Consider the following 22,138-nt stretch of genomic DNA (forward strand, 5'->3'; position numbering starts at 1 on the left):
GTATGCAGGGAGACTGAGGTGGGAAGAAGCTGGGAGGGGTCAGGGGAAGTGATGGGAATGAGGTGACTGTCGGAGTCACATGGAGAAGCAGGTACACGTGTTACCAAAGGGTGCTTACTGCTCAAAAGCCAACAAACAGGCCAGACTGGTGGAAAGGAGAGTTCGCTTTATTTCAGATGCCGGCAGCTGATGGGGGTGGGGGCGGACATCTGTCCAAAGGCTGACGACCCCCCACTCCTGGCAACCAGGGTGGCAAGAGTTTTCATAGACAGAAGTGGCCGGGGAGGGGGGCTACTTGCAGAAACAGTAGTCAGCTCTGACAGTCATCTTCAAATTGGTCATCAGTGATCTGACCAGCATCATCTTGATTGTTCTAGGGACACTTCATCTTCAGTTCCAGGGTCCTTTGTTCTCATTTCTTTGAGGCCAGTTCTCAGAATCGTGGCAGCTCGTGTCCTGGGTACCGTCTACTCTTCACGTAGTCAACTTCTTCACCCTGGTGCTTTGGTATCTGTAAGACAGCTCACAGGATATGTCTCAGAATATTTAGCTATAGCCCTTGAGAAAGAAGTAAAGACCCTTGACTCTGCTTAATGACCACATTATTATTTGGTCTCCTTTGACTGTTTTCCTTTGTTTCTTCATTTCTTGTATCTCTGATTAAACTTATTCTTTGACTAAAGTTTTCCACAGACAGAAAGCAGGCAGAGGACATGGGGTGGGAAAGGAAGGACCATGAGGTCCTGCTCCATTTCACAGGTAGAGTGAGAAGGCAGAGTTCTTGCCTCTTAGGTCCCACCCAAGACCCTTCCAAGAGCTAGGAGGTCTCTGCTAAGGCAGCTTTGTTGTTTTTAAAGCATTAACACAATGATGCTTTAAAGCTGCATTGCCAAAGATGCATTTTTTTCTCATTCTTTAGTTCCTCAGACTCTCCGATCTGATCATTCTTCATTTCTTAAATTCTGTTAGTCTTGGCTTCTAAAGTTCCACAGTGGCAAATATCTTTGATCCTTAGAGGCTCAGATTCGTTCATTCAGTAAACATTTATTGAGCCTCTGTCCTGTGTGAGTGCCAAGAACACAGAAAAGGAAAAAATAGATGAAATGATGCAAAGAGCTGACTCATTAGAAAAAACCCTGATGCTGGGAAAGACTGAAGGCAGGAGAAGGGGACAACAGAGGATGAGATGGTTGGATGACATCACCGACTCAATGGACATGGCGTTTGAGCAAATTTTGGGAGATGGTGAGGGACAAGGAAGCATGATGTGCTGCAGTCCATGGGGTCGCAGAGAGCTGGACACAACTGAGCGACTGAACAGCAACAAGATGAAATTCCTGCCCTAGGGGAAACCACATTTATTGAGGGCTAAGGTACCAGGATCAATTCTAGGTGTCCACATGTAACTCCTTTAATCCTGCCTCCAACCTTATGAGTTAGAGACTTGAGTAATCCCCATTACCAAATTCAACGTTCAAAAAACAAAGATTACGGCATCCGGTTCCATCACTTCATGGCAAATAGATGGGGAAACAGTGGAAACAGTGATAGACTTTATTTTGGGGGGGCTCCAAAATCACTGCAGATGGTGAGTGCAGCTATGAAATTAAAAGACGCTTGCTCCTTGGAAGAAAAGTTACGATCAACATAGACAGCATATTAAAAAGCAGAGACATTACTTTGCCAACAAAGGTCGGTCTAGTCAAAGCTATGGTTTTTCCAGTGGTCATGTATGGATGTGAGAGTTGGACTGTGAAGAAAGCTGAGAGCAGAAGAATTGATGCTTTTGAACTGTGGTGTTGGAGAAGGCTCTTGAGAGTCCCTTGGACTGCAAGGAGATCAAACCAGCCAATCCTAAGGGAAATCAGTCCTGAATATCCATTGGAAGGACTGATGCTGAAGCTGAAACTCCAATACTTTGGCCACCTGATGCAAAGAACTGACTCCTTGGAAAAGACCCTGGTGCCGGGAAAGATTGAAGGGAGGAGAAGGGGCCGACAGAGGATGAGATGGTTGGATGGCATCACCGACTCAATGGACATGAGTTTGAGTAAGCTCTGGGAGTTGGTGATGGACACAGAAGCCTGGCGTGCTGTAGCCCATGGGGTCGCAAAGAGCCAGACACGACCGAGCAACTGAATTGAACTGACAAATGAGGAAACGGAGGCACAGGATTCTGGAATGCCTTGCTCCTAAAAAGTCTCAGTCAGTTCAGTCACTCAGTCATGTCTGGGACTCAAGATTTCTTTGCTCCTAAGATTCTAAGGTCCCACAGTTGTTGGTATTATTGTTTAATGAAGTCTAGTCGATTTCTGAGGTGTGTTCATTTCTGCCATACAGCAGAATGACTTATTTATGCATATATATTTTCTTTTTCATATTCTTTTCCATTATGGTTTACCTACGTTTCTAGAGTTTTTTTGTCCTAACGAGTCTGTTGTCCTTCCATTCAAGTGAACAGTGGACTCAATCTCAATGCGGAGTGAGACACTGCAAATTAGAACCACCATGAGATGCACACATGTACACACACATACACACACACCAGGATGACTCGTATTTTCAAAGTCTGACCAGATTCAGTGCTGACAAGGTTGTGGGGGAAGGAGAACCCACAGCAGACACTCAGATGGGAGTGAAAATTGGAGCAACGGTCTGGCAGTATCTCCCACATCTGGACATCTGCATACCCTGTGTTCCAACAATGCCATTCTTGGGTTATGGGGAGAAATGTGTGTGCTCATGGGCTCTAGGAGATGTACACAGCATTGTCAAAAGAAGGCAGAACCTGGAGACCACTCACATGCCCATCAGCAGGCAAATGGTTTTATAAATTTCCATGCAAGAGAGTGATCCACAGTCATGGAAATGAAAATCCAACAGATGTAAGAATATGCATGAACCTCACAGACATACCTCACAGAGAGCTTCCTAGGTGGCTCAGCGGTAAAGAATCCACCTGCTGGGCTTCCCTTGTGGCTCAGCTGGTAAAGAATCCGCCTGCAATGCGGGAGACCTGGATTCGATCCCTGGGTTGGGGAGGTCCCCTAGAGAAGGGAAAGGCTACCCACTCCAGTATTCTGGCCTGGAGAATTCCATGGACTGTATAGACCATGGGGTTAAAAAAAAAAAAAAAAAGAATCCATCTGCTAATGCAGGAGATGCAGGAGACACGGGTTTGACCCCTTGGTGGGGAAGATCCCCTGGAGAAGGAAATGGCAACTCACTCCAGAATTCTTGCCTGGGGAATTCCAGGGACAGGGGAGCCTGGTGGGCTACCATCCATGGGATCACAAAGAGTTGGACCCAAATGAGCACACAACACACACACAGACATAAGACTGAGTGCAAGAAGCCAGATCCAAGAGACTGCACTCGAAGACTCTCTTTATCAAGACTTCAAAGGACTTGCCTGACAGCTCAGTGGTTAAGACTCTGAGCTTCCATGGCAGGGGGCATGGGTTTGAACCCTGAGCAGGGAACTAAGATCCCACATGCCTAGTGGTGTAGCCAAAAAAAAAAAAAAGAAAAAATTCAAAACTGGGTGGGGAAATAAATCAAGAGTTTGAAATTAATATATGCATACTACAATATATAAAAATAACCAACAAGGACCTACTTTATAGCGCAGGAAATTATACTCAACATTTTATAAAGATCTACAAGGGAAAAGAATCTGTAAAAGAATGAATACACATATATATGTGTGTATACCTGAATCACTCTGCCTGCACACCTGAAATTAACACAGCATTGTAAATCAACTGTTGTGTGTGTTCAGGTTGTCGGACTCTTTGCAACCCCATGGGCTATAGCCCACCAGTCTCCTCTGTCCGTGGCAAGAGTTCTGGAGGCGGTTGCCACTTTCTACTCAAGGGGATCTTCCGGACCCAAGGATGGAACCCACATCTCTTGCATCTCCTGTCTTGGCAGGTGGATTCTTTACCACTAGCATCACCAAAAAAATAATAATAATAAATTAAATAACAAAAAAAAAGAAATGAAAAAAAGAAATACATTGTCATTAAAAAAGTTGTCATTTTTAAATTGACCTCCCATTCGAAGCCTTCACTAAATTACTATTTATGGTGGCTTTTCATAGATATGGAATGTCCCATGTCACATGCCTTATGTGAATAAAGACAGTGTCAGTCGTTCAGGATAAATAAACAAAAGTATAAATTAATCAATTAAAAACCTAGTGGTCAGGTGTGTATTCATAGGTAGTAAACGTAAAATAATAACAGCACCAAAGAATGGGTTACCTTGAGAAAAGAGAGAGTTCGATTGGGAAGAAGCCTTAGAGGAACTGGCAGAACCATTTCTGAACCTAACTGTCCCTTTGAAAAGAGTTGGCAAAATGGAGCATCATCTGTCATGCGATTCTCTACATTATATTAATATTTCATAATTTTAAGATTTATATTCTTTTTCATCCCATGATTCCACAATCTCTCCGTTTCTCCTATGACTCGGTTCTCCAAGTGGGCAAGATTTCTGAGTCAGGTGGGAGGAGGGGCGGGGGGGGGGGGGGGGGGGGGGCGCGGCAGGAGACGGCTGTGGGAAGCCACAAGAAGAGAATCTGGGATCTGAAACACAAGATACCATTTGACTTTCCCAGCAGTGAGCGAGGGTTCTGGGACCGTGTGACCACAGGAGGCCCGAAGGGACAAGTTCAGAGGTGGGTACGGCCGCAAGCCAACCCCACCCCCACCTCCCGCGGAGCCTGGCAGTAAGAGGTCCCGGGCACCCCGCTTCTCACCAGCCAGCCCAGAGCCAGGGGTCCAGGGGCGCAACCTTTCGAGGACGCCTGGCGCCACCCCCAGGCTTTCTGAAGTGGAAACAGCCTGCCAGGGCTGCGCAGCTGAGAGGCTGCGGTGCAGCCGGCGACCTGATTCCTCCGGGCAGGGTAGCCGGGACACGCCCTCCGGGTCCTCACTCTCGTGGGATAGTGCGGCAGGGCAGGGGTGGTCCCGACTGGGACTGGCGAATGGAGCCAGGGAAGGTGAGTCCAGCGTGGCCCCCGCTCAAATGAGGAAGGGAGGGTCAGGCCTGACCTGCTTTCCCAGGAGCCTGGGGGACTTTCGCATCTGTGTTTCTAAGCCCCGGTGGCTGCTGGGGAGGTTGTGGCCTCCGGCTGGGGAGGCACCGACTTCCAGGGAAAAGGCCAGCTTTTCAGGGAAGGTGCTGTCCCTTCGTCTGAGGTGGCCTCTGTGCTCTGCCCTGGGGAAACGGGCTCGAGAAGGGGTGGGTGGCTCCCAGTTCATTGCGGGGAGGGTCGCCGCATCTGGGGAAGGGTCTAGACTGATGGGGGAGGCAGACACCCCGTTTCCTCCTGGGGAATTTATAGCTTGTACTTCTATCCTGGAGGAGGGCGTGACAATCCACTCCAGTATTCTTGCCTAGACAATCCCATGGACAAGGAGCCAGGCGGGCTACAATCCATAGCATCGCACAGAGTCGGACATGACTGAGGGGACAGCACCCACGCACTTCAAAACTGGGGACAAGATTCAGTCTCATTAAGTGTTCCCAGTAAGATGGCTGGTTTAAGCGACACCACTCAATGAGCTAGTCTGATGGAGGAAGGCAGGACCCCGAGGACCACTAGACCAGGCTCAGAGGGCAAAGCGCTTGGCGCGGCCACAGGGTTGGAAACTGGCAGAGTGGAAGGTAGACCCAGATTCAATTCGTCTCACTCCTTACAGGTGAGGATGACGTCGGCAACCGTGCCAGAGGCCCTAGGAAAATTCGCTGGATCCACTCAGCCATCATATTATCACTACCATGATGACTCAGAGGGGGATACTGACACCGAGAGAGATCAGATGCCACTCTGCCACAGGCAGAGCTGATACTCACACTCAGGTCATCTTAACTGCAAAACCCATTGTCGCTACGGGGTCCCCCAGAAAGCAGATACTTAGAGTTGCTGTTGTTCAGTTGCTAAGTTGTCTCCAACTCTGCAACACCATGGACTGCAGCGCACCAGGCTTCCCTGTCCTTCACCATCTCCCGGAGTCTGCTCAAACCCACGTTCATAGAGTCAGTGATGTCATCCAACCATCTCATCCTCTGTCATCCCCTTCTCCTCCTGCCTTCAATCTTTCCCAGCATCAGGATCTTTTCAAATGAGTCAGTTCTTCGCATCAGGTGGCCTAGAGTTAGGAGGGCAAAAGGTTTATGGAGAGCAGCATGTGGGGGAAGCGGGAGTAGGTAGGGGACCAGCAGGCCAGGATAGCCCCAGGGGCAGCTCTGGAAGCAGACTGCCCATGAGGAATCCCACAGTGGACAGAAAATGGCCAGACCTCTGAGCCCATCTGGCTCTGCCAATGGCCAGAATCCCCAGCTGGCAAGCTGAGGCAGACCCTGAAGGAGCCAACTGCCAGCCATCTACACGCCAGGCAGCTGGGCCACAAGTCCTTTCTTCAAAAGGCATCCAAGCAGCGTGCCTCTGTGGCAGCCCTCCCATACCCTATATTAATAATAGCAATCATCTGAAAATAACAGCTTCCATTTACTGAGAACCTACTCCACGCCAGCCTGCGCCAACATGTGTTAAAGCCTTTGACCCTCGCTGCAATCCTGTGAGACGTGCACTGGTTTCACCCCGTGTGATAGATGAGGAAACTGAGGTTCAGAGAGGGTGAGTCACTTGCCCAGGGTCACACAGCTGCTAAGTGGCAGAGCTGGGGTTTGAAGACCCTCAGTTAAAGCATGAGCCTCATTTTCAGATGAGGACACTGAGGCCCTACAGCACACCTCCTGTTAGTCCACCATCACCCCGCTGGGGTGGCTCTGCCTTACACCTGACGTTCCCAGAACCCCACTCCCACCCCCATCCCCCCAGGGCAGATGCTGATATCCACAAACCCCTCCCACTGCATCTCCCCTGTCTGATCAAAGCAGTGAATTGGGGGGCAGGGGGAGGCTGTCCAGTCTTCAAACTCGCTTGGGGAGAATGTTGCAATCTTCTGACTCAGCAGCGGCATGCGTGCAGACCCAGCAGGAGGGAGAAAGGGGAAGATTAAGTCTTGGCCCAAGCCCCAAAATGGGCTATGCAGCCTGGTGCCAAGGATTCCAGCAGTTGCCAAGGCCCCAGGGTGGGGAGGAAGCAGGAGGTGCAGGCCGGCCTCCAGGAAGCTGGCCTGCATTCACCCCTGGGGGTGGGGTGGAGCCCGGGAGCTGTCTGCTGACCCAGGAGGGACTCGAAGCTCAAAACTGTGTGACTGGGAGGCTATGTGACCTTGGGCAAGTCCCTTCCCATCCCAGCTCAGCATCTCTGTTTCCCTCTTGTCTGCAAAATTCGCTTGCTCTTCCCAAGCCTCTCTTAAATCTAACTCAGCCCTGCTGCAAGGCAATCTTCTCTCCATCTGCTCCACCCTCCCTGGCCTGCAGAAGAGCACCCAAGCAAGAACGCAGACTCAGGCATGTGACCTTGCCTCTCCTGTGCCCTAGTTTCCCCATCTAAATGATTCCTTCCCAGGAAGTGGCTAGGATGAGAGCTGAGAGGGGAGTCTGACAGTCTCTGGGACTAATGAGCATTCCTTGCAGGTCCGTGGTGCAGCAATCAAGATGCTGGGGCCACAGAGACTTGGTTTAAAATTGTGCTTCTGCCACCCATCTCTCATCATGTTCCCCTAGACAGTGACTTCACTGCTTTGTGTCCCCTCCTTTCCTTTTGAAATGGAGATTTACACTGAATTTTCCTTACTGGGTGTTAAGAGAATGAAGTTAGCCTGTTCCTAAGTAGGAGCTCGGGCAGAGCAAATGGGCCTATCTAGTCTCATCTCTGGGTGGAAAGCATGACAAGAAAGGCCTGGCCTGGGGGCTTCCCTGGTGGTCCAGTGGCTAAGACTCCAAGACTCGGAACTCCCAATGCCAGGGACCCAGGGTTCGATCCCTGGCCAGGGATCGAGATCCCGCATGCCACAACTGAGCCATCACATCCTGCAACTATAAACAAAAGAGCCCGCATGACACAGTGACAATCAAAGATCCCACGAACCACACACTAAGACCCGGTGCAGCCAAATTAAGGAATTAATCTAAAAATACAAATAATCAAAGGCCTGGCCGGGTGGTGAAGGCACACAACGTGAAGTGTGGATACCCTTCATTCATTCAGTCAGCCATTCACTCTTCACACCTGGTGTCGATCTGCCCAGAAATTGTGGGAGGCAGAAGCTGTCATCATTCCCAACCATAAAGTCACAAGGAAGGCCCAGAGGGGGAAAGCCTCCTATCCAAGGTCACACAGCTAACACGCAGCAGAACGAGGGCTCAAACCCAGCATGTTGAATCAATGAAATTGGTCCTGCCATTGAAAATATGGGTTAATGGATTAATAAGAATTGGTATTATTCCTATGCCAGGTTATAACAGGAAGAATGGTTATAATGGGAAGAATAATAATAGCAGCTACATTGTATCAAGCACTTTCTATAGCTCAGGACCTACAGAATGGAAGCATGTTTTCTTGATTTAGTCTGTTTTATAAATGAGGAACGGAGAAGGCAATGGCACCCCACTCCAGGACTCTTGCCTGGCAAATCCCATGGGTGGAGGAGCCTGGTGGGCTACAGTCCATGGGGTCACTAAGAGTCGGACATGACTAAGTGACTTCACTTTCACTTTTCACTTTCATGCATTGGAGAAGGAAATGGCAACCCACTCCAGTGTTCTTGCCTGGAGAATCCCAGGGACGGGGGAGCATAGTGGGCTGGCATCTGTGGGGTCACACAGAGTCGGACACGACTGAAGCGACCTAGCAGCATAAATGAGGAAACTAAGCCTCCATAAGGTTCAGTAACTGCTGCAGGTCACAAAGCTCATGAAAGCTGGAGACAGGACTTCTCAGTCAGAAGCAAAGAGGACAAAGGCCAGGAATTACGCCAATAGGAACTTAGGGTCTGACCAGCCCAATCTTCTCCTTTTAGGAGAAATGGAGGCCCCCAAGGGCAAGAAAGCTGGCCCAGAATCACAGCCTTCTAGCTGTGGGACTTCACTTCCCTTTTGGGACCGTGAGCAGGTATAATCGTGGCCCTTCCTTCCCCAGAGAGGTTTGAAGAAGGACAAGAGGAGAAGAAGCAGTAGGAGGCAGTGTGACCAGGTACAAAGGTTGGCCTGCGTGGGAAAAGTGGTTAGGCACCATGCAGAACTTCCCAGCCTCATCTGGGAAGTTTCTGGGACTCATCCAGGGGCCGCCCCTGCGGGTGGGGGGAGCCCTCCAGAGCTCATGGCCCAGAGAGGGGAGACCCTAGTCCTCCCCGACAAGGGTTCAGGGAGCAAGGGGGGAAAGGAGGGGGGAGCCATCCTGGTTCCGCATCCTCCATTCCCGACACAAGAGGGAGGCGGCTGTGGGAGCTGGGACTTTCCTGAGCAGCAGAAGATTCTGGGAAATTAGAGACAGCTGCGGGGCGGGGCTGACTCCAGGCCTCCCCTCTCTTCCCTCCCCTCAGTCCCTGCTGGTTCCCCAAGCATGCCTCCCTCTGCCCCAAGGAGGCCCCCCTCCAACTGATCCCCCTCCCTCAGACCATGGCCACCACCCCGAGACCCTCAGATCTTCTCCCTCAGAATTTGCCGCCACACTCACAGCCTCTTCAGATCTCATCATCCCTCAAGCCCTTCTTCCCCCACCCTCCACTTTCTCCTCCTCTCTCAGAGCCACTGGCCTCATTTAGTTCTTCTCTCTCTCCCTCAGACCCTCAACTCCCCCCTCAGACCCTCAACTCCCCCCTCAGACCCTCAACTCCCCCCTCAGACCCTCACTTCCCCCCTCAGATCACCTATTTCCCTCTTGGACCTGTCTTCCTCCTTCATATCCTCCTCCCTCAGACTCTTTCATCCCTCCTCCACCCTCAGATTCAGAGCCAGCAGCATCCTCTCTTTCGGCCCCTCTAAGCCCCCTCTAGGCCGAAAGCAGACACCCCCTCCGCAGTCCCGTCTGGGCCCAGAGTCATTGCCCCACCTGCAGCAAGGGAGCCAGGGCATGGGAGGACCTTGGGCATCCTTCCAACCCTACCTCCTGGGGTCATCACCTTGACAAGCCTCGCTTCTCCCAGGCTCAGCTGCTCTCTGTACAGCGGGGCAGTGCTCTACACCCCATCCCTCCCCTGTGTTGGAGAGTCACCAGAGGTGAGGGCTGAGTGGGTGGGAACGCCAGACTTCCCAGCCTAATTCCCTCACCCCTTCCCCTGTAGCCCCCACAACTCTGGGGGCAAGGGTTGATCTCAGCCTCATTTTCCAGAAGAACAAACTGAGGCTCAAGAGAAACGACCTAAGGTTCGCTGTCAGCAAGGGGTTGGAAGTGGGACTTGAACCCAGATCTTGCCCCCAGACGCTCTCCCTTTACAGGGCACCGAGGGGGAGACCCAGAGAGGCAGAAAGGAGAGAAGCAGGGAAGAGAGTGAGGCTTCTGTCTGCCCACAGCTGCTCCTGACATCACTGGGGTGGAGTTCCAGTCTTGGGCGAAGTCCCTTCCTGAGAACCGGGGGCCTTACACCCATTTTCAGGGTCCCAGGATGGGGAGACTGAGATGCAGACAGAGATGGAGAGACAAGGCGACAAGGCGGGACTGGAGGCAGAGGGACGGAGACCAGGGAAGGAGATCCAGAGACCGGGGGAGACACACAAAACCAGGAAGACCCTGCGTGCCGCCTGGACAGACCCGGGGTGCAGCACGCATCCCCTCGCCCCTTTAGGTCCCCCAAGTCTTCCGCTCCACCTCCCGTAAGTCAGTGACCGGGACTCAACCCCAGCGACAGCCCCGCCTCCAGGGAAATCCGGGAAAGCCCCGAGCGGCTGGGCCCCTCCCCGGGGCGGGGAGAAGGGCGGCAAGGGCGGGGTCATGGGAGAGGCCCGCCTCCGTCCTTCCCTCCCCCTGGCCCCGCCGCCCCCAGCTCCAGCCTGCCTCTGAGTCATGCCCCCAACCAGCCTGGCCTGTTCCCCACCCACCAACCCCGCCCAGGATGGGAGGGGGACGCGGGGGCAGAAGGGAAGCCCGCCAGCCCCCTGTCTTCTGGACCCGGGCTTTGGCCGCTGTGACTCTGATCCTGTGACCCTACGGCTCTTGCTGTCTCCCCGTCTCCCTCTTACCTGGCCTCTCACGACCTCTGGACCCCTTTCGCCACATCTGTTTCTCTGTGTATCGAGGATTTCGGGGGCACCCACCCTGTGCCCGGAGGCTTAGGCTGGGTCATGGGACCCCGAGGGGAGAGACACGTTCACGGTTTCTCTGTGCTCACCCCACCGAACATTCCCCCCCTTCACGCCCCCAGCGAAGTTCACACCCCAAACTGAGCAGGCACATGGAGGAGGCAGAGACGGGGGCAGGGCAGGCAGAGGGATCGTGCCCGGGCGCCCGCCGAGGGTAGTCCCTGCCCTGGGTGCGTCTTCTCGCTCCCACAAAGGAGGAAACGACTCAGAGAAGGGAAGTGCCTGGTCAAGGTCACCCAGCGAGGAAGTGGGAGTCTGGAATCGAACCCACGTCCTGGCGACCCCAAGGGCCTCTGGGAACTGCCTCCCTGGGGAGGTGGGGTCAGGGGGAGAGGAAGAGGCTGAGAGCAGACAGCGCTCCTGGGACAGACACACGGAAAGGGATGCCCAGAGACGATGGAGACAGAGACAGTGAGAACAGAGAGAGACACAAGAGATAGAGAGACATCCATCCAGACCCTCGAGTCAGGGACAGTTCCAGACTGAGATACAGAGATAGAGACCTACAGCCAGAAAGAGACGTTCTCACACACACACACACACACACACACACACACACACACACACACACACACACACACGCGCGGGGACGCAGCCTGAGGCCCGCAGCCGCAGGGGTGGGGACCCCGCGACCCCGCCTCCTTCCCACCCCCTGCCCGCCCCCGCCCCCCGCCGAGGCCCAGCCGCCCCGGGCGCCGCGGGGCCGGGAGGGGGCGGGCGTGGGGCGCGGCGCGGGCGGGGCGATCGGCGGGCGGCACCGCGGGACGGCGGGAGCGGCGGCGGGTCCAGGAAACCCCTGGGGCGGACGGGTGGCCCCGGGGGGGCCGGGGGCGGGGAGGCGGGCGGCCGGCACCGCCCGGGCCGACAAAAGTCCCTTCAGTTCAGCCGGCGGCAGGGGAAGTCCCGGCGCTCGGCGCAACCACCCTCCCGTGCCGCCGAGCCCAGCCGCGCTCCGGCCGCCCGCTCGGCCGCCGTCTCCGGCGGCCCCATGCCCCGATGCCCCGCGGGGACCATGGACGAGGGGCCCGTGGACCTGCGCACCCGGCCCAAGGCCACTGGACCCCCGGGCGCCGCGCTGCCGCTCCGCAAGCGCCCTCTGCGCGCGCCGTCCCCGGAGCCCGCCGCCCCGCGCGGCGCTGCGGGCCCCGTCGTCCCCCCGGATCCCCTCCGCGGTGGCTCCGACACACCAGCTGTGCCCGCGCCCCCTCACGGCCTGGCGCGACCAGAGGCAATTTACTACCAGGGTGAGTGGCTTCCGCAGGTCATGGCCGGGTGGGGGGCAGGCAGTGCAGAGGGTCACCACCCGAGTCAGGCGGCAGAGCTCCGACCTTAACACAGGGGGGCCTCGGGAGCCGAGGGACAAAAGCCAAGGTCCCAAGGACACAGAGAGGGGGTTCCTGGGGAGTTGCGGGCAGAGCCTGAGGTCCCAGGGGTGCAGATATGGGAGCTTCAGAGCGCCAGCACCTTGGGACACCAGAGCTCTAGGAAGCTGGGTGTCCGAAGTCCTGAGATCTGAGATGCACCTTAGGGAACCAGGAGACAGAGCCTAGCAGTCCAGATATTGGGTCTCAGGGAGTCAAGTCCCAGGACCACAGAATTATAAACTCTTAAGAACCCAGATAAATAGGGTTATAAGGAATCAGCGGCTGGACCCAAGAAGCTGGGGGTTTGGGGATCCTTGAACTTTATGTAGGGTCAAAGGGAGTGAGGGGAACAGAGGCTGGGGTTCTAAGAAGACATATCTCCATTTGTCAAAATCTCAGGAACCCAGATGTCGGGAAAAGATGGGAACAGAGTGAGAGTACTGAGCACCCCAATATCTGGGATCACAAAAACCCAAGGAAACCCATCCCAATACCAGGGGTCCTAAGAGTCAGCAGGACAGAGACCTGGGGTTCCAAGCACCCACTTCTGTGTGCTTGCAAGTGATCAGTGTCTCACTGGTGTCATGATGTCAGGAGGCCTTAGGGGGGATTTGGGGACTGAGGATTCTAAGAACTGGGGGGCAGGAGTGGGGAGTTCTGGGCCTAAAGGATATAGGGCCAGGGAGGATTTGGGGGTCTCTGGGCAGAAGCCCTGAGGGCACCAAGGCCTGGCATTGAACATGCAAGGACCAGGAAATGGGATTTCAGGAATGGAGCCCCCAAGGACCATGAGATGACAGAGAACAGGCACTAGTCTTTCCATCCTGTCTCCGTCCCTGATATCCAGGAGGGGGCAGCCTCTCCCACAGCTGTGCCTGCGTCACAATCTCCGTGTGGCCCCCAGAGCTGCAGAGACCCCAGGCCTTGGGCCTCCAGAACTTTGCTCGGTTTCTGCACCTTTCATCCCCTCAGGATACAGCTTCAAGCCCTCCATCAGGAGGCCTGTCACTGCTTTCTCCCCTTTCCCATTCCCCAATGAAAACCTGAGCCTCAGTTTTCCCCACCTGAGTGATGGGTAGATGTAGATTTGCCAGCTACCTCAGTGCCTTCCAGCAGTTTGATCTATGCCGGATTCTGGCACTATGCACTCTCCCCAAACTCTGTACACATTCATTCCACCCCCTCCACCTGGTGCTTCATCCACCCTTACCTTCCTCAGCCACAGATTCACTCAGCAAACTGGTCCTGAGGTCCCCATGCTGGGTGATAGTGCAGAATCTTTGCCTAGTAGAAGATGAGGGGTCAGACAGAAATAAAGATAAGTGACAATATCCAAGGCTGGGGAGGGGAGCTGCAGGAGCGCAGAGGAGGGCCGTGGTAGAGGAGTTTGTCTTGGGCCTTGAGGGCTCAGGAGGAGATGCAGAAGGAACCAGGGGAAAAGGGCAGGCGACACAGAGTGAAGGCCTGGAGCTGGGGGGCAGGCTGATGATCTGTGGGTTTGGCCTCATGCATGTCCTTTCTCTTACCAGGACCTTTACTGTCCCTGTACCCCACCCCGACCATGGGTTCCCCCTTTCCTCTGCTGAACTTGCCTACACCTCTGTACCCCATGGTGTGCTCCATGGAACACCCCCTGTCAGCTGACATCGCCATGGCCACGCGAGCTGATGAGGATGGAGATACGTGAGTGACAGTCCCCCATTCATGGAAGGGAATAGAAGGGTGGGGAGGCCAACCCTCCTCCCACCTCACCCACCCACTGCAACACAGGGGCACTCAGCACTAGCTTTCAAGTTACCTGCACTGAGTTAGAATCCTGTCTCCCCGTCTATGCAACTTTGAGGAAGCCCCTTTCCCTTTCTGAGCCTCAGTTTCCTCTTTTGAAAAATGGGCACCCTGAGAACCCTTACCTCCCAGGACTGTTTTTGAAGCAGTGGGCTTTAAAGTTTTTACCAAAAGCCAAAAATGAGAAAGACATTTTACAGATTGACTTATTATATGAATTAGACATGTTAAGCTCCTTGCACAGAGCCTTGTAGTGCTCAATCTGTATTAATTAATGTTATTATTATCATTATTACCTTTTGCTAAGCACACACACATATATAAACTTGAAATAAAAATTGCACAGAACAAAACAGCACTCATGCTTACAACATGGGAGCTACTTTGGGGTTTTCTATTCTAGTCATGTCGCTGTTTCCTGGTCATAGCCCACTAAATTAATTTCACAATTTTTTAAGTTGATTTCACAAATCTTACGGTTTTATCATCTATTATTTGAAGGACAGGCTTCTGAGCTGCATGAAGCCACCGAGAAATCCTGCATGGGAGCATTTAGCCCAGGCCTAGCACTCAGAAAAACACTTGACCACCATGGTTATTGTGGTAATCCTACCAACCTCGGATGGAATCTCAGCTGGTCACTTTCTCACGCCTCTCTGCCTCAGTTTCCCCCTGTACAAACAAGAACCACAAGATGAAGGTCTCTATGAGGCAGAAAAGAAATGATTTCAATAAAGCAATTATCTAGGAATGGGCTTGGGGACTCTGGAAACCACAGGGGAGATGCAAGGAAAGTGGAGAGGGGGGGCTCTCCACCACTGGCCCCTGGGTGACTTCACATCCCCAAGCCTCAGTTTCCCTATCTGGAAATCAGGCCTCATGATCACAATGCGGATTCAATGCAGTGAAGTACAGGACTTACAGTGCATAGAACAGGGCCGGGCACACAGTCGGTGTGTTTGTTGAAACAGAGCTCCCAGGGTGGCTGTGGACTATCCTTGCGAACCCAAGCAGGACAAAGTGTCTGAGTTATAAATGTATCTTTATATATATTTATATATAAAGATAAATATATTTATACACAAAGGACTCGGTAAAACTAGTTCCCGCTGCCTCTGGGTACCTGTGGGGTCATCTGTGAAATAGATTCAATTTGTCTCTGTCCCCAGGGGTGGTTTGTTTGCAGCCTGTGAAAGCCGGGTGCAGAAGACCTGGCACACCACTCTCCAGCCCCACGCCCCAGCCTCCCTCCCCGCCCTCCCCCCTCTCCCCCAAAGCAAACACTTCTGCCTCAGCTGCCTGGTGGGGGAAATCCCTTCCCGCAGAACTTGACCGCAGCCCAGCTGCTCTGCCTTCCCCACGTCAGCACCCGTCACTCACTCGCAGCCTCCCCCTCCTGGCGCTCCCTCTAACCTTAACCCCTTCCGCTGGGGCCGAGGCTTTACCGGAATGGGCAGCGGGCCGGGCGGGGGCGGGGGTGGGGGGACACTCTAGGTCTGGATCCCCAAAGGGGCAATGCTACGGTTGGGAGGCTGGACTTCGAGGTATTCAGGGCAGTAAGATCTCAGGACATTTGCAATCACCCACCCACCCCCTCCCAAAGGTCTGGCAGTGGGGAGCTGGAAGTCTGAGTTTCCACGAGGTGGGGGGGGGAGGGGGGACGCGTTCTGAGTCCCGGAGGGCAGAAGTTTGGGGTACTACATGCCTTGACTGCTGAGCAAGGAAGGCCCCGGGCGGCAGGGCAGCCGGGGGAGCCTAAAACTAGGCCCGATGGGGACAGTCTGTACCCTTCAAGAGTTAGGGCATCGTATGCCAGGGTCGCAGGAGGATGCACGCCAGGATGTGGGGGACAGAGAGGCAGCTGGATTCTGAACCCTGAGGCATGGAGTCTTAGCGAGGTCCCCTGGCTGGAGCAATTGGGGTCCTTTCTTACCCCCAAGGTAACTAGAGAGAGCTCTTTGGGTCGGGCTCCCCTCTCCGCCTCATTCGAGGATGGAAGTTGGGGTGCCGGGGTGGCCAGGGTAGATCCCCGAAGAGCCAGGCTTCCCTCCCCAGGGAGCAGGAAGTGGAGCCCCGCCCAGCAGACCTGTTACTGGAAGTCCGAGGGCTGGGCCGCCCCTCCCGTCCCCACTTCCTCCAGCCCCGCCCCACCCCCTGCGGCCCGCGCGTTTATGGGAACTCAGGCCTGGACGGTTTCTCTGAAATCGTTTCTCCCTCTGCCCTCGCTTAACCCCGCCCGCCCCGAAGGGGACCCAGGCGGGGCGTCCTGAGAGATGCGGGGAGGGGACGGAGCCTTTCCCCGGGGGGCCCTGGCCCAGGTCCGACCCCTTCCCCGAGATTTCTTTTTCAAACGTGGCCCTCCCGGTTCAGTATCCGGGTTCAGCGTTTCACCTGCAGAATCTTCCTGGGAGCTGGGAGCTATTGCGGGAGACACTTTACCGAGGAGAAACCCGAGGCGGTAAAGGGACACGTGACTTTGCCCACGCTTCAGGGCAAGAGAGATTTACAACCCTGGCTCAGCCCCCGCAAAGCCCTCAGGTGCGGCAGAACTTCTCTGCCTCCAGCATTTAGGAGGTGGATTCTAGAAGTCTGTTCCACCATGGGGAGGACCACCGTTCACCTCTCTTAGCCTGGCCCAGGTTTGGCAGCAAGCAGCGGCGGGTGAGAAGGAAGTTGACCCCAGTAAGTGGCCTTTAAATAGAGGTTGTGGGGCCTGTGTAACTTCAGCCAGCCTTATGGACTCAGCGCCAGCGTCCCCCTATCCCCCTACAGTCATCCCAGATTGTCTTCAGCTCTGAATGGCTCTTCCAGCTTCGGGGGCCCTGAGAAGCTGGCAGGAGGTTTAAAGGGTTCTCCAGCTCAGTGCCCTAGGGGATGGAGACAGCAGGACTGGGCAGAGGGAGAATTCGAGGTGCTCTGTAGTTTCAGCTGGGCCTCAGGGATCCCGCAGGGAATATGGCAGCTGGAGCCGCCTTTCAGAGAGTTGGGCCCAGAAGGCTGGGCCTTCTATGCCCACACGGACCAGTCAGTGGATGCCACTGGGTGGCGTCTACCCACCCCCATGACCTGGGCAAGCAGCCCTTTTCAGCGGCGGGTAATTCCCAGAGAGGGCCGAGACTTGACAACCTTCCCAGAAGCTGAGGAAATGGAGTCCTTCAGTCCTAAAGTGGGGATCTGGGTTGCGCAGTCAGGCCTCCCAAGCAACGACCATCATCCCTGTTTGTCCCACCTGTGCCGTCATCTCCCTTCTGGACAAAACTTGCCCCATGTACCTACTCTTGGGTTGGAGGCTGAACGTGATCTCCAGTCACCACAGATGGAGACCATCCAGTTCATCCCCAACCCATTCCACAGATGAGAAAACTGTGGCCTGGAACGGGGTGAGCACATGGTCCCCAGCTTCAAGGATGGTCAGGGAGCCTTGAGAGGGCCTCATCTATTCAGGGTATTTGTGGAGCACTTTCTCAGCACCAGCCACTGTCGTAGGCACTGGAAAAATGCTTTACCTGGTGGAGCTGACATTCTATCGAGGGAGATTCAGACAGGAAACAAAAGTGTAAGATGTCAGGTGATGATGTGGAGGAAAATAAAGCCTGGGGGTGGGAGGGAGCCGCTGCCGTACCATTTTAGCAGAGGCCCCAGTGAGGGGAGTTAGCTCTAAAGATATGGGGGCGGGGGAGATACTGTTCCTGGCAGAGGGAACTGCCAGTGCAAAGGCCTAGGAGGCAAGCATGCTTGGTATGTTTGAGGGACAGCAAGGAGGCTAGTGGCCAGAGTGAACTGAGGAGAGTGAACAGAGATGACATCAAAAGAGGGAGAGACAAGATCACCCCTGGGCCCATGGGCCATGGTGAGGACTTTGAGAATTCCGTGCAGAAAAGGGGCATGATCTGACTTAGGTTCTAAAAGGGTCTCTCTAGCTGCTATGTGGGGAGCAGACAGCAGGGCACTGTGGAAGTAGAGGCCAGTAAAGAGGGAGATGATGGTGTCTGAACCAGGATGGAGGGAATGGGGGGCAGTGGTTGGATACCCGCGTCACTTCTAAAGCATCCTGTGCATTCTGGAGTTAGCACTGCTAAGCGTACAGGGGTGAGAGGTGAGCACTCTCATGCCTGTGATTCTCCACCCCCAGGCCACTCCACATTGCCGTGGTGCAGGGCAATCTGCCAGCTGTGCATCGCCTCGTCAACCTCTTCCAGCACGGCGGCCGGGAGCTGGATATCTACAACAACCTCCGGCAGGTGAGGCTGGGGACCTGAGTCCTAGGGGAAGAAGAGCTGGGGGCCCTGACGCTTGAATCTGAGGGAGGAGGTGCTCAGATTTCTGGTTCAGACGACTGCTAGGGGTCAGGACTCGGAGACTCTGAGGGAGGCAGGACTGGGTCGCAGGGCAGGAAATAGGAGTCCCTCACAGTCTCTCTTCCCCAGACACCGCTACACCTGGCTGTGATCACCACCTTGCCATCTGTGGTCCGGCTCCTGGTGATGGCCGGTGCCAGCCCCATGGCACTGGACCGACACGGCCAGACGGCAGCCCACCTGGCATGCGAGCACCGCAGCCCCGCCTGCCTGCGGGCCCTACTGGACAGCGCGGCCGGGGGCACCATGGACCTGGAGGCCCGCAATTACGATGGTGAGCACCTACCCGGGCGCTGGGTGGGGGCTGTCTGGTAGGACCTGGAGTCCTTCTGAGGCTGCAAAACCCCAGGCCTACGTTTAACTGAGTCTCCCGCTCCTTCAGGGCTCACCGCCCTGCACGTGGCCGTGAACACCGAGTGCCAAGAAGCGGTGCTGCTCTTGTTGGAGCACGGCGCGGACATCGACGCGGTGGTGAGCGCGCTTGGGCGGAGGCGGGGGGGGGGGGGGGGGGGGGCGATGGGGGCGCCTGGAGGAGCAGGGAGGGGCGGGGCCAACGGAGCAGGCTCGAAGTACCTAAGGAAACAAATGCTGGACCCAGCCGTTGGGATGCGGGCCTCCAGCTGCTTGGGCAAAGCAAGGGGACGCTCAAAACTTTCCTTCCTTGCCGCAGGACATTAAGAGCGGCCGCTCCCCACTCATCCATGCCGTGGAAAACAACAGCCTGAGCATGGTCCAGCTGCTGCTGCAGGTGGGTACGGCCCCTTTATGTGGCCTCTCGCCCACCGTCTCCTCTGGCCCTGACCGCCTGTCGCTCCATCCCTGCCACCGACCCCTCCTCCTTCCAGCTCTTGCACTTGTGCTTGCTACGCTTCCAGCCCCGACCCTTCCTCCTAGGCCTCCTTCCGCCAACCCTAGGACTTCACTCCTCCAGACTATGAACCAGTCCTGGGCCATCTCGCATTCCTTCCTCTAAACCCCCAAAACGTTCCAGGCCCCTCCCAGCTAGAGTCTTGCTGACCCTTGTCTTCCGGCTTTGGCGCAGTCCCCGCGCTCCTTCCGCCCTCACTCCGTCCACGATCAGGCCCAGACCCCTGTACCCGTCTCTTCTCTGACCCCGCCCCCTTTGCCTTGGCCGTGGCTGCCGAGTCCACGGCCAACGGATTCGGTGCCGCCCCCCGACCCTCTTGGTCCCGCCCCTGTTTCCAGTTTCCACCCTTCTCTGACTGTCCCCGGGTCTGGCCCCGCCCCAGCGTGTGGCCCCGCCCCTGGGTCCCGCCCCCTTCCACCCAGGCGGTGGTCCTGACTCGCGCCTCCCCGCCCGCAGCACGGCGCCAACGTGAACGCGCAGATGTACTCCGGCAGCTCTGCGCTGCACTCGGCGTCCGGCCGCGGGCTCCTCCCGCTCGTGCGCACGCTGGTCCGCAGCGGCGCAGACAGCGGCCTCAAGAACTGCCACAACGACACACCGCTTATGGTGGCGCGCAGCCGCCGGGTGAGTGCGCACGCTGGTGGCGGTGGGGGGTTGCGGGAGTTGGTGGGGGGTCAGGGCTGAATGGGGGGTGGTTCTGTGCCCGCGCCGGTGTGCAAGGATGGGACAGATGAGTGGCATGTGTGTGCAAGGGATGCGGCAGTGTGCGTGTGCGCGTAAGTGTCAGGGCGTGGAGGCGAGCCGGTGCAGCCTGACGCATGGGTGTGAGTTCTAGGCAGAGGAGAGACTGAGGCCCGAAGAAAAGAAGTGACTTGCCCTCTTGCACGTCCTGAGGGAGAGGCGAGGCTCCCTGAGCTAGGAGACTCAGGAACCGGGAACCGGGAGAAATGGAGAGAGGCAGGGCTGTGTGGGCAGGGCTGGCCCGGAGGTGATCATGCAGCGTCCCACAGGTCATCGACATCCTGAGAGGCAAGGCCACACGGCCTGCTCCGGCATCCCAGCCGGAGCCTTCCCCGGACCGGAGCACCACCACGTCCCCTGAGAGCAGCAGCCGCCTCAGCTCCAACGGTGAGAAGCCAGCCCGCAGGCCAGCCCCCGAGCTCCCAGAACCCAGGGGCCGGGACCCCCAGCCTCCTCCTCCCTGGCTCTGGCCGCCCTCACCCCCTCGTCTCTCTTCTCTTCCCACAGGCCTTCTGTCAGCATCACCACCCTCCTCGCCCTCCCAGTCTCCCCCCAAGGACCCTTCTGGATTCCCCATGGCTCCCCCCAGTTTCTTCCTTCCTCCCTCATCTCCACCGACCTTCCTGCCCTATGCCGGGGTCCTCCGAGCCCCTGGCCGGCCGGTGCCCCCCTCCCCAGCTCCAGGAGGTAGCTGAGAGGAATGGGGGGGCAGATCTTGGACTCGTGAGGAGGGACCTCGCTACCCTGTGGGGTCAGCCTCCTGGAAACTGTGAAGATCTCACTCTGCCCCCCCCCCACCCAGTCTTCTGGATCAGGATTTGCACAGAGGCACATATATCTACCCATAAACCCCCTCTTCTCAGCACGGATATTCCTCCATCTCAGCCCCGCCCCCAACCCAGGACTCTTACCCTCATTTTTCTCAGGCATCCTGGTCTCCCAGTCTTTCGTCTGGAACTGCCCCCCCAAAACGTTCATTTCCTTCTCCTCTCCCAGAGCTGGTGGAACCAAGGAACAGCTCTCCCTTCTGCACTCAACCCACTTCAGAGAGGAGGGAGAGATGGGCTGACTCCAGGCACTGATATCCATGTAAATTATTAGGTGTTTTGGTTGGATTTCTTTTGTAATAAACTATTTTTGTACCATATCCCTGGCTTTGCTGGGTCTCTTACATGAGGAGGTTGGGAGGAAGTGTGAGTGTGTCTGTGTGTGTGTTTGTGTGCACACGCACACACCTGGATGCCATATCCAGCTGACTCAACATGAGTCTTAGACTGACAATGACAGGTGTGGGCGATGCTGGGACTTCCGGGTGTGTTGTAAACATCGTTGTGTCACTGTGCCATTGTGTTCGGAGAGTGATGAGAAGTGTGATATCTTTCCAGAGGACCCTATTGGATTCCATAGTAACCTTGGGGGTGTGCACGTGTGTGTCTCTGAAGGACTCTGCGGTTTGTATGGTCCCTGTGGTACCACAGCTGACTGTGTTGACCCGTTGTAAACTGTTAATTCCAGCTGTCTCTGGGTCTCCATGCATGAGTGTTCTTAACAGAGACCTGCAGTTATTGTGTGATTGTTTCTGTGTGACCACTATGCTTTGTGTATCACATTTATTCAGTGGCTCCAGGGCACCCCCCCTCACCAACATACATACATACATACATATATATATATATATATACACACACACATATATATATGTGTGTATATATACATATATGGGCTTCCCAGGTGGCACTAGTGGTTAAAGAACCTCCCCTGCTGGTGCAGGGGCCATAAGAGACACAGGTTCGATCAGGAAGATC

General features: G+C 55.4%; 1 protein-coding gene and 2 long non-coding RNA genes across 3 annotated transcripts; 2 read left to right on the forward strand and 1 right to left on the reverse strand.

Moving 5' to 3' along the window:
* Positions 1-146: 146 nt before the first annotated feature.
* On the reverse strand, positions 147-16,489 carry LOC114118008 (uncharacterized). The gene is made up of 4 exons (XR_009596220.1): positions 16,300-16,489; positions 14,984-15,038; positions 13,792-13,865; positions 147-1,060 (listed from the first exon to the last, which is right to left on the reverse strand). It is a non-coding gene; the product is annotated as an uncharacterized LOC114118008 (long non-coding RNA).
* On the forward strand, positions 4,599-11,877 carry LOC121816530 (uncharacterized). Its single transcript, XR_006056202.2, has 4 exons — positions 4,599-4,681; positions 5,709-5,868; positions 8,940-9,112; positions 10,515-11,877. It is a non-coding gene; the product is annotated as an uncharacterized LOC121816530 (long non-coding RNA).
* On the forward strand, positions 11,960-21,480 carry BCL3 (BCL3 transcription coactivator). The gene is made up of 9 exons (XM_027978453.3): positions 11,960-12,461; positions 14,111-14,264; positions 18,499-18,607; positions 18,794-18,998; positions 19,107-19,195; positions 19,395-19,472; positions 20,049-20,216; positions 20,603-20,720; positions 20,841-21,480. The coding sequence occupies exons 1-9, from the start codon at positions 12,206-12,208 to the stop codon at positions 21,026-21,028; spliced, it is 1,365 nt and encodes a 454-aa protein (XP_027834254.1). The 5' UTR covers positions 11,960-12,205; the 3' UTR covers positions 21,029-21,480.
* Positions 21,481-22,138: the final 658 nt, after the last annotated feature.

This window comes from Ovis aries, chromosome 14 (genome assembly GCF_016772045.2).
Source record: "Ovis aries strain OAR_USU_Benz2616 breed Rambouillet chromosome 14, ARS-UI_Ramb_v3.0, whole genome shotgun sequence".
Classification (NCBI taxonomy): domain Eukaryota; kingdom Metazoa; phylum Chordata; class Mammalia; order Artiodactyla; family Bovidae; genus Ovis; species Ovis aries.